Source organism: Bombina bombina, chromosome 6 (assembly GCF_027579735.1).
Source record: "Bombina bombina isolate aBomBom1 chromosome 6, aBomBom1.pri, whole genome shotgun sequence".
In the NCBI taxonomy this organism is placed as follows: domain Eukaryota; kingdom Metazoa; phylum Chordata; class Amphibia; order Anura; family Bombinatoridae; genus Bombina; species Bombina bombina.
The window spans coordinates 303,545,622-303,558,210 of record NC_069504.1 but is presented as its reverse complement, the minus strand read 5'-3'; the positions used below and the strand labels follow the sequence as shown (position 1 = coordinate 303,558,210).

General features: G+C 35.0%; 1 protein-coding gene across 2 annotated transcripts in view; it reads left to right on the top strand.

Annotated features, from left to right (window-relative positions):
* The first annotated feature begins 4,183 nt into the window (after positions 1-4,183).
* C6H12orf29 (chromosome 6 C12orf29 homolog) overlaps positions 4,184-12,589 on the top strand; it is a 39,994-nt gene continuing 31,588 nt past the window's right edge. Inside the window, exons 1-4 of one of the 2 annotated variants that reach the window (XM_053716926.1) lie at positions 4,184-4,327; positions 7,767-7,884; positions 7,959-8,054; positions 12,371-12,487. In XM_053716926.1, the coding sequence (XP_053572901.1) occupies positions 4,238-4,327; positions 7,767-7,884; positions 7,959-8,054; positions 12,371-12,487 (421 nt within the window). In that variant the 5' untranslated portion in view covers positions 4,184-4,237. The remainder of the gene's footprint in view (positions 4,328-7,766; positions 7,885-7,958; positions 8,055-12,370; positions 12,488-12,589) is intronic. The other variant, XM_053716927.1, reaches the window with a different exon arrangement.

The following is a 12,589-nucleotide window of genomic DNA, read 5'->3' as shown; positions in this document are numbered from 1 at the left end:
ATCCTGGCGCGCTTCAACTTCAATTGAGCTCAAGAGATTGCGTTTACTTTAAATTTGTAATACGAGCGAAAAACCTGACGAGACCAAACACCCGCAGTAAACCCCTTTTCGCTCACACATAACTGTAAGCGCTCCACTCGTAATCTGGCACATAATATCAGATGTGTATGTTAGTGAAATGAATCTTGATTTTCAACAACTAGATGAATGATTGCCAATTTCCCAACACATGGGCGTCAAGATCAATATTATAGAAGCATTATTGGACACATATAACTGTATAGCTTTTAAATACACATATAAGAACTTATTTCCTAATAAAGTCACCAAAGCAGATATTTTTAGGAACGCTTTATCCTGGGACCACAAAAACTATGGCACACGTTGTTCTGTTTTTTTCCTGGGTGCCACAAAAACTAGTGCAGAAGGTGCGGAAATGTCATGCTTCATAAGCTTTCATAGAGACAGAGGGCACTGCTGGCAGATATTATACTCTAAAAACTGCAACAAGTACACGTAACCATTATGCAGGATGAATACAGCAATTGCTACCTTTCATGACATGCATGTAGCACCACTCTGCTTCTTTTTTCTACATCCAGAATATAAAATGGAGTCGCTGGACAAAAAAATAGTAAATGCTATTTTTTTCTGTAAAGACTCCATTACTGTGCATTGCATGAGTTCTTGCCCAGTGTCTGTCAAGCTCAGTGTATTTTTTTCTGATAAAACAGTCCCTGAAATATTGCAATAAATGTACACCTATGTATTATAAATATATATATATGCACTCTCAGGCCTTGCATAAAATTTTAATGGAACGTTTTCGGAGAGATCCTCTCTTTCATCAGCTGATGATCCTTTTTGGATATAAATATATATATATATATATACACACATATAATAACTAGTAATAATAATAACTAGTATTTATATAGCACCTTTCTCCCAGTGGGACTCAAAGCGCTGAGGAAGGGGACAGTTTGAAACCCGAAACGTCACTTTACACATTAAAACCCTTGTGTGGAAAGTCCAGTGAGTGCAGATCTTTTTTTGTTATATGAACTTTGTTGTTCCTGACACCCTGGTGAAATACTTTGAAGTGAGAGTGCAAATCCCCTTTGAGTGTTTCATTAGAGATATATATATATATATAATAACTAGTAATAATAATAACTAGTATTTATATAGCGCCTTTCTCCCAGTGGGACTCAAATCGCTTTTTCAGCGCTCGCTCTCGGAATTAACCAAATCGGCAGCTGACTAGTAATAGTTGTTATTATTACCTAATTTAATGGTACTCGTTTTATCAACCTCGGAAGGATGAAGGGCTGAGTCGGCCCTGCCAGGATTTAAACCTGTGACCTTTGGATCTTTGAACAGGCTTTTGTAAATAGACATTTTACTTCATTTTCTCCCCTTAAAGGAACACAAAACCCAAAATTTTGCTTTCATGATTTAGGTAGAACATGCAATTTTAAACTACTTTCCAGTTTACTTCTATTATCAAATTTGTTTCATTCTTTTGGTATCATTTGTTGAAGGAGAAACAATGTACTACTGGTTGCTAACTAAACATGTGGTGAGCCAATGACAATCGGTATATATATGCAGCAACCAATCAGCAGCTAGAAACTAGCTGCTCCTGAGCTTTCCTAGATAAACCTTTCAGCAAACGATAACAAGAGAAGGAAGCAAATTAAATAATAGAAGTAAATTGGAAAGTTTCTTAAAATTGTATGCTCTACCTGAATCATGAAATAAATTGGGTTTAATGTCCCTTTAAATAGTTGCTTTTGAGATAGCTATTTTTGCCTGTTAAAACCATCGCCACCTATAATGATAATTTCAATACTAAAGTAACTATAGAAAAGTTATGTAAACAAGATGCAGCAGCAATCACATTTCCTGTGGTGGGTGCCTGGGTGGAGAGCAGAGAAAGCTCAGCCCATTTGAAATGGTATTCCTGTAGATCTTAATACAATGAACTCATATCAACTGATTGCCTGTGTACATTTCCCTTTTAGTATGGCTGACTGCTAACTGTTAAATACTGTTTTTCTGTTACCTGTAATTGTGGATTTCATAAATTAATTACTTTGGCAGTTTTGTGGATATTATAACTAACAGCAATGCAGAATTTGAAGTAATTTGGTTGAATATTTTTAGAGTTATTATGTGTTAAAAAATGTATGTCTTAAAGGTACATTAAACCCAAATTTTTAGTTTATGATTCAGAGAGAGCATGTAAGCTTAGGAGCCGGACCATTTTTAGTTCAGCACCTGGGTAGTGCTTGCTGATAGGTGGCTAAATGAAGCCACCAATCAGCAAGTGCTACACAGGGTCTGAACCAAAAATGGGCTGGCTCCTAAGCTTACATTACTGCTTTTTTCAAATAAAGATACCAACCGAAATAAGAAAAAATGATCATAGGAGTAAATTAGAAAGTTGCTTAAAATGTAATGCTTTTTTTTTTTTTAAATTATGAAAGAAAAAATTTGGGTTTCATATCCCTTTAATTGGTACTAGATCCAGACTAAACAATCCTACCAACCATGGTGGATGAAAATAATTTTAAAAAAATAAAATATTTTTTCTTAATTAAATCAGATTTTTTTTTTATTTAAGTCAGATTTTTTTTATTTAAAGTTTATTTTTAAGTAAATGTTTTTTTGAGGAAATATCTATATAAAGATAGTTTCTATTTAAGATACATTATAATCTAAAGGTGATCCAACCTGAAAAAGATAGTTTTTAATTATATAGCAAGATGCTGTATATTCATGGCTGTAATGTTTATTTTGTTTATTTTTTTTGGTAAATTAATTCCATTAATCCATTCACAATGCCATGCATATTATTGGTTTTGTAGTTTTCAAAACTGTAAATTTGTGTCTGCAGAAATAACATGCCTTTCCTTTGCAGCAAAATGTTATAAAATAAACATACAAAGTTGAGAGATAGACCTTAAAGGGACATAAGAATGAAAGAAAACTCTGGGGTTTCAGATATAACTCACAATTTCTTCATCATCAAATGTTCTTTATTCTCTTGTTATTCTTTGTTTAAGGAGAGCAATGCTCTACTGGGGCATAGCTGAACACATTCGATGAGACAGTTACAAGCAGCTAGTGCAGTGCATTGCTTCTGAGCCTGTATGTATGCTTTTCAACCATGGATACTAAGAGAGTGAAGCAAATCAGATAAGTAAATTGAAAAATTGTTAACAAAATTTCATGTTTTTTATGAATCATGCAAGTTTAATTTTAACTTTGCTGTCCCTTTAATGTCATTGTCCCCCCCCCCCCCCCCCGCAAATCTATGTACAAAGAATCAACCCATACTAGGTTTCAAGAAGCTTAGTAGATTGTTTGGAGTAAAATAGATCTGCACAAGGATCTAAGTGTGAGGAGGGAGGGACAAGCATTAAAAATTAAATATTATTGTTTAAGTTAAATAAAAATATTTAAATTGTTATTAAGGTAATGGTTATTTTTCTTTAGTTAAATAAAACTATTTGAAGGAAATCATTATTTTTCTTTTTCCAATAAACTAGTACAGCTGAAAAGTTGATTAAATATGAATGAGTACCCTATTAAACTGGAGATAGTTCACCTAATAATTAAATTCATTTTGACTATCTGTCTATGTATATCTAATGTATATCTAATGATATATAACTTAAAAACATGATTTAAATCGATTTTACTGACTAGTCATTTAAAATAATTTGATTTAAATCAAATCCACCCTGCTACCAACTTGGAAAATATTTTAGTGTGAGGTCATATGCATATTTAATGTCACACATAAGGTGCATCCCACATACTCCATGGGAAGTATAAACCATTCCAGGAGAAAATTAGAAAAAAAGGTAGTTTTGACCTCTAAATTTAGGATCTTGGAGATATTGTGGCACAGTTGAGACGGAGGTAAAAAAAAACCTATTCTGGTACAAAAAGCTTCGTTCCTTGAGGTCACATTTTCACACACAAAACACCAGTATCCTTTCTCTATAAATTCGGCAAATGCAATAATCTGGCAATGAGGGGTCAGTACGGCTGACAATGAGGGGTCAGTACGGTAAACCACAGCCCTGGCAACTTTATTCAAATCTCCCTCTCCTCTGCTGCTTCTTGCAGCGCGCAGTATCATGTGACCAATGGAGTCACATGACCTGCATTACATGACGTCTATCAGCCGGAAAGGCTCTGCGGCATTACATGTACATGGATCATGGAGCGCATTTGTGCTGTGCAGCAGAAAATCCCATGTGTGTTTGTCACCCAGGTGAAGGATGAACCCTCCACTAAACGTGAGCATCAGGTAAACGCATAGGGTGGGATTTACGTGTGTGCACTTGGCTCTTGTAATCATAAACCGAATTGAAATAATGGTCATACATTCTGAATGTTTCATGTATTCTTCCATAACGTTTTTGAATACGAGTTATGCGTTATTCTCTAATAGGTGGCTTTCCAAGGCAATTTTAAAATGTATCCTAACGGTTGCTAGTGACAACTAAAACTGCATAAATTAAACATGTTCACTGTAGAAAAAAAATATATATTTCAAATTATTTTTCTGCAGGTAACATTAGTAGTTATCAAATAGGATGCTAGATGCTGTATAACTGCAAAGACACTAGCTATTAGCTATTTATCATTACCATTTATATATCAATTTTATATCATAAATATTTATGTATGTCTCTAAAAATATTGTTTATGGAAATCAGATAATTCTCAAACTTCGTTCTAAAATACTGAGTTGCATTGCAATTATAAGCTAACAAACAATGAATACAGTTTTATATACAAAATTGCAGTATATTATTTCAGTGGCTCCCATAATATAAAACGGTTAACAATTTTGTGTTTTCATTGTTTGGGGACAGTCAGAAAAGGAAGAAGTCATCTACATAATTTGTAGGTAGCAGGCAAATATTTATTGTGCATAGGTGTATCCACAGGTTTATAAATATTCAAACAAGTTGGGCTCTGGGATATAAGTAATCTTTGGAACATCATTACTGAATTTGTATCTCATTTGAGATACTCTTAAAGTTTTCCCAACATTTCCTCCCTTTTAATTTGTTCCTAATTATCAATTTTACCTGCTGGAGTGTATTAAAATTGTTTACAAACCTTTATATCAGCAATTGAAATAGCTAATTTTGCCTGTATTACCCCTTCCTATAATGAAAGTTTCTATACTTAAAGGGACAGTCAAGTCAAAATTAAACTTCCATGATTCAGATAGGGCATGCAATTTTTAACATTACAATTTACTTTTATCATCAAATTTGATTTGTTCTCTTGGTATTCTTTGTTGAAAGCTAAACCTAGGTAGGCTCTTATGCTAATTTCTAAGCCCTTGAAGACCGCTTCAGCGTATTTCGACAGTTTTTCACAGCTAGAAAGTGAAAGTCAATCCTAGCGTTGTACAAACGCTAAGATTGACTATTGAAACAAATAAAGGGGACTTCCATTCATGAAGTATAAGATACTTCATGTAGAAAGCTCCTTTATTTGTTTCAATCAATCACCATTTTTACCTGGTACAGCAGTTCACAGCTGCTAAATTTTTTGGCTAAGAGGTGACGTTTTTAACTCTTAGCCAATAGCCGTGCGGTAAATCCAGGTCCCATGGGCACCAAGCCAGATTTACCGCACGGCTATTGACTAAGAGGTGAAAACGTCACCTATTGGCAAAAAATTTTTTTAGCCGTGGGCTGCTGTAGCAGCTAAAAATGGTGATCGATTGAATCAAATAAAGGAGCTTTTTAAATGAAGTATCTTATACTTCATGAATGAAAGTCCCCTTTATTTGTTTCAATAGTCAATCCTAGCGTTTGTAAAACGCTAGGATTGACTTTTACTTTAAGTTCATGTGTGCCATGTAGATAACATTGCTAACTCCAGTGGAGTTATTTATGAGTCAGCACTGATTGGCTAAAATGCAAATCTGTGAGAAGAATTGACATAAGGGGGCAGTCTGCAGAGGCTTAGATACAACGTAATCATAGGGGTAAAAATTATATTAATATAAGTGTTGGTTATGCAAAACTGGGGAATGGGTAATAAAGGGACTATCTATCTTTTTAAACAATTACAATTCTGGAGTAGACTGGCTCTTTAAGTATATGCTGTTGAAAAGTTAGGTAAACAAAGCCAGCAGAAGAAATTACACTCCCAGTGGGATGCAGGAGATATAAGCAATACAATGTTAATTTTCAATTGTTCAATTTGGACTTTGGTATAGGACACAGATAATATAAATAAGTATGTGTGTGTGTGTACAGAAAGTGCTAAAATAAAAAGATCTGACTATAAGCTTGGGATATTATCAATACGTAGATTTGGAGTACAACAGCTTGTTTAGTGTGCATGCTGTAATAAGGCCGCTGACAAATTCCCCCGTACAACACAGCACACAAATTTAAAAACTTACATTTTAAAGGGATACTAAACCCACATTTTTTCTTTAGTGATCAGATAGAGCATGCAATTTTAAGCAACTTTCTAATTTACTTCTATTATCAATTTTTCTTCATTCTATTGCTATCTTTATTTAAAAAGCAGGAATGTAAAGGAATGGCCCATTTTTGGTTTAGAACCTGGGTTACGCTTGCTTATTGGTGGCTAAATTATATCTACCAGTAAGCAAGCACTATCCAGGGTGCTGACCCCAAAATGGGCCGGCTACTAAGCTTTACAATCCTGCTTTTTAAATAAAGATAGCAAGAGAACGAAGACAATTTGATAATAGGAGTAAATTAGAAAGTTGCTTAAAATTGCATGCTCTGTCTGAATCATGAAAGAAAAAAAATGGTTTTAGTATCCCTTTTAAAGTGGATCTTTTTTCTAAAATTTGGTCTTACATTATAAGTGTTTCAGGCAAAGGTGCTCTTTAGCGTTTCTACTTAATATTGATCTCAAAATTGTTCTCCTTTGGCGCCAACCACTTAGAAAAATCATATTCTACATTTTTACTGTAATCTAGTGGATATTTGTTCTATAGCTTTTTTTTTTAATTTTTTTTTTTTTTTATAGCATTAAAACAATACCCTATATTGGTAACACTGTTTAAACTGACTATGCAATCAGATTTATGTTTTTTTAAATGTATAGGCTAACTGCTTAAATTATTTATATGGTTATTAAAAATATACAGTGAACAATCAATTTCTTTTTTTCATTCCTAATTGTGCGATTGAATTAAGTTTGTGTCTAGAACAATTCTTTACTTTTTAGAATGTTTCCTGTCTCCTCTATTTAATCGTCCAGTATGCGCTGTGATTTAAAATCTAAATTGGCTTAAGTTATGGCCAAATTATAGGTAGTGTGAAGAAACTGCAGTGGCTTTATTTTTATGTTTATTTATGAACTGTTTGACTCTGCTGGTTGTTTCCCTAGATAAACCTTCCCGCAAGGACACATTCAATTAAATATACAGCATTAGTCATATTGCATGTTTAATACCCTGGATCTTTACTTATATATTTATCTACCAACGTGTCAGGAAAAAATATACAATTTTAAAAAAATTACATAGAAAAAATAATCCACATTGTCTGTCTGGATTTGTAGAAATGATGGGACTGATTAAATGAAGTATTGCTTTGGGGATCAAATGTCCTTCCGCAAGAAGCCTTGGTTTATTTAACTACATCTTTACAATTGCACCTATTCAACTGTGAATTTATTTATTTTGGTTTTTTTTCCAAGTGTTTTAATGACCCTTGTTACACCTCTGTTTTTAGAACTTCAAAGTTGTGGCTACTGAAACATTGAACCCTATAGCACTAAATGCCAGTATTCAGAGTGCTTTAGCTACTGAGAAAGTGGATGGAACGTGCTGCTATGTAACTACTCACAAAGGTAGTAACAAAAAGAGGTTTCAGGATACTCTGAATGTTTTTATCTTGATTTATAAATGTATTTATTTTTTACAGGTCTTCCATATCTGTGGGCAAGATTAGATCGAAAACCAACAAAACAAGCAGATAAAAAATTTAAAAAATATATTCACTCAAAAGGAAATTCTGAAGGTTAGTTCATCTTTCTTTTTTTTATCCACCATATACATATTTTTTAATAAATTCTTATGTTTTATTTTTAATGAACCCCCTCTTTCGAATGAGGAATCATTTTTATAGGATTCATGTGATTTACATGCGGAATGGTGCACTAGTCACAGTGATTTGTTTTTTAGAGGGGGCTATTATGGATACCCTACCTCCCGTTCTATAGAGTCATGGGCTCTTTAATAAGAAGGGGTCCTATACCATTGTAAGATACAGATTATCACCATTGTAATGGGGATATGCTTCACTTGACAAAGAAAGGGGCTCTTTTAGAGTCCCCTTTCCTATGAACCATATAGAAGGACATTAGTCCCTACATTGGGAAGTGCCCATTTACCGTTGAGATGTTGCATTCTTGTGTCATTAGTAGGCGAATTCTATAAAAATGGCATATATGGGATGTGAGTATAAATACCTTTTTATAAATGCATATCATGGCAATCATTATAATAGGGAACTGGGGGTACAAGCTCCTTATTTACAACAGCTCTTGTTCATTGAAGAATAGAACACTCTGCGTATGGAGCAAAAATAATGTGGGTGGACGGTATATTCTGTTCTCCCCTTATTAAACATAAATATAGGATATTTGAAAGTAGCAGTCCTCCACTCTCAGGTGTGATCTTTGTCTGTCCTGCTACCATGTAATTGCCATAATAATGACAAATCTCTCACAGACTTGGTCATAGTGCTAAAAACATATTATTCACCACCTCATTATAGAATATAACCCCTTCATTTAAATGGTTTCATGTCCTCTTAGTGAACATAATTATATTAGTGATCACCTAGGGGTAAACTCTAGCTATACATTGTTCATTGTTGGTGTCAGGGATTGTAGATAATTATTTTCCTGTGCAGATAATGAAACAAAAAAGTGTACCATACCATGTTTGCCAGTGTATTATAAAAAAGCATAAGTATAACAATAGTTATTACAGTTGTGCTCATATGTTTACATACCCTGGCAGAATGTATGATTTCTTGGCCATTTTTCAGAGAATATGAATAACACAAAAACTTTTCTTTCACTCATGGTTAGTGTTTGGCTGAAGCCATTTATTATCAATCAATTGTGTTTACTCTTTTTAAATCATAATGACAACAGAAACTACCCAAATGACCATGATCAAAAGTTTACATACCCTGGTGATTTTGGCCTGATAACATGCACACAAGTTGACACAAAGGGGTTTTAATGGCTATTAAAGGTAACCATCCTCAACTGTGATCGGTTTGCTTGTAATTACTGTGTGTGTATAAAAGGTCAATGAGTTTCTGGACTCCTGACAGACCCTTGCAGATTTTATCCAGTGCTGCACTGACGTTTCTGGATTCTGAGTCATGGGGAAAGCAAAAGAATTGTCAAAGGATCTGTGGAAAAAGGTAGTTCAACTGTATACAACAGGAAAGATATCCAATGAATTGAGAATACCAAGCAGCAGTGTTCAAACTCTAATCAAGAAGTGGAAAATGAGGGGTTCTGTTGAAACCAAACCACGGTCAGGTAGACCAACTAAAATTTCAGCCACAACTACCAGGAAAATTGTTTGGGATGCAAATAAAACCCCACAAATAACTTCAGGTGAAATACAGAACTCTGAAAACATGTGGTGTGGCTGTTTCAAGATGCACAATAAGGAGGCACTTGAAGAAAGATGGGCTGCATGGTCGAGTTGCCATTGCTACACAAATGCCACAATGTATCCCGCTTACAATACGCCAAACAGCACAGAGACAAGCCTCAAACCTTCTGGCACAAAGTCATTTGGAGTGATGAGACCAAAATTGAGCTTTTTGGCCACAACCATAAATGCTACATTTGGAGAGGAGTCAACAAGGCCTATGATGAAAGGTACACCATTCCTACTGTGAAACACGGAGGTGGATCGCTAATGTTTTGGGGATGTATGAGCTACAAAGGCACAGAAAATTTGGTCAGAATTGATGGCAAGATGAATGCAGTATGTTATCAAAAAATACTAGTGGAAAATTTGCATTCATCAGCCCGGAAGCTGCGCATGGGACGTACTTGGACATTCCAACATGACAATGATATTAAACACAAGGGAAAGTCGACCTGTCATTGGCTACAGCAGAATAAAGTGAAGGTTCTGGAGTGGCCATCTCAGTCTCCTGACCTCATTATCATTGAGCCACTCTGGGGAGATCTCAAACGTGCAGTTCATGCCCAAGAATTTACAGGAACTGGAGGCTTTTTGCCAGGAAGAATGGGTAGCTTTACCATCTGAAAAATACCACAAAAGACTTCAAGCTGTCATTGATGTTAAAGGGGGCAATACACGGTCTTAAAAACTGGGGTTTGTAAACTTTTGATCAGGGTCATTTGGGTAGTTTCTGTTGTCATTATGATTTTAAAAAGAGTAAACATAGTTGATTGATAATAAATGGCTTCAGCCAAACACAAACCATGAGTGAAAAAAGTTTTTGTGTTATTCATATTCTCTGTAAAATGGCCAAGAAATCATAAATTCTGCCAGGGTATGTAAACTTATGAGCAGAGCTGTATATGGATCACTTATAAAATGTTAACTAATAGGGAATACAACTGCAAGCTTTCAGGACACAGAAGTCCCTTGGATAGACAGTCTAATGAAGGGACTTCCGCATCACATTTATTTATTTATTTTGCAAAATGATTTACACGTTCAAGAAATAAATAGAAAAACTGGTTAAGGTGACATTTTGTGAAAATAGTTGTATGATCATTTTGTTGAAAACTTCTTAAAATATATTTATTTTTATTGATTTTACGTGCAAGCTTTCATTTGAACTTCAAAAGTGAATGCACACATATGTATGTTTTATATAGTTCTCACCCTGACCTACAAAGCCCTCACAAATGCTGCCCCACCCTACCTGTCCTCGCTCATCAACAAATATACTCCAGCCTGCCCCCTAAGATCCAACAATGACCTGCTCCTTGCCTCCTCCACCATCACCTCCTCCCATGCTAGACTACAGGACTTCTCTTGTGCGATACCAACAATCTGGAACGCACTTCCTTGAACCGGCAGACTTTCCCCTAACCTGTCCTCCTAAAAACCTTTGTTCAGGGAAACTTATCACCCGACTCAGTAACAAACAAATTTCACTTACCTAATTGTTGCCCTCATCTATCTCCTCACTAATATCATTCTCACCTTTGCAGTCCCCACCTCCTGTTTCCCATCCTCCTACCCATCTAGATTGTAAGTTCCCACGGGAATAGGGCCCTCAATTCCCCCTATATTTGTCTGTAAAATTTTGGCTTGTATTGTATTGTTTCTCCGTTGTACTTTTACCTTTGTACCCATGGGAAGCGCTGCAGAGTCTGTTGGCGCTTTATAAATAAAGAATAATAATAATATAGTCATATAGTATCATATTCTAGCCAGAAGACTTTCATTTGTTATGGCCATTTGTACACATGTAATGACAAATAATGAAAACGTTTTATAATTTTGTTTTACCTATACACTGGCCCCCGTAGCTTGCCCTGTTTTCTCTTACTAATCTTCCCCTTTGTAAATAAGAGGCCTCATTGCCCACACCATTCACTTTAAAGTAGGGCTGCAGTAAATACTCATCCAATTACATGTCTTGCAAATATATGAAGTTTGAAACAAATATTTTTGTGAATTTCATAATGGAGTTGAGCTTTGGAAAACTTAAAGGGACACTCTAGTCAAAATTAAACTTTCATGATTCAGATAGGTCATGTAATTTTTAGACAACTTTCCAATTTACTTTGATCATCATATTTACTTTGTTCTTTTGGCATTCTTAGTTGAAAGCTAAACCTAGGTAGGCTCATATGCTAATTTCTAAGCCCTTGAAGGCTGCCTCTTATCTGAATGCATTTGACAGTTTTTCACAGCTAGAAGCATTGGTTCATGTGTGCGATATTAGATAACATTGTGCTCACACCGTGGAGTTACTTATGAGAGGACACTGGCTAAAATGCTAGTCTGTCAAAAGAACTGAAATAAGGGGGCAGAGGCTTAGATACAAGGTAATCAGAGGTAAAAAGTGTATTACTATAACAGTGTTAGTTATGCAAAACTGGGGAATGGGTAATAAAGGGATTATCTATCTTTTTAAACAATAACAATTTTGGAGTAGACTGTCCCTTTTTTAAAGATGGCTTTTTTTATTATAAAGTTTACTTAATCCCCAATGAGAGAGAATTAAAACTTTGAAATCAAAATAGTAATAGGAAACAAATATCACTGGTAGTGGATTTGGCATTAGTTTAATTTTACTCTTTTTCTGTTTAGGCTTCATCTGGAATGTTGATGAAGACTTCAAACATGTACCTGATTTTTGGATACCAGCAAAAGAAGTCAAACGGTGTAATGGGAAGCCATACCCAGATGAAAATGGGCATATCCCAGGTATACAAGACTTATGCACAAACAGGGGAATGTTTTGGGACAAACAACTGGGAGCCTAATAGATAACTGGGAAGTTGTCACTAATGTGTTGTTTGTCTATAG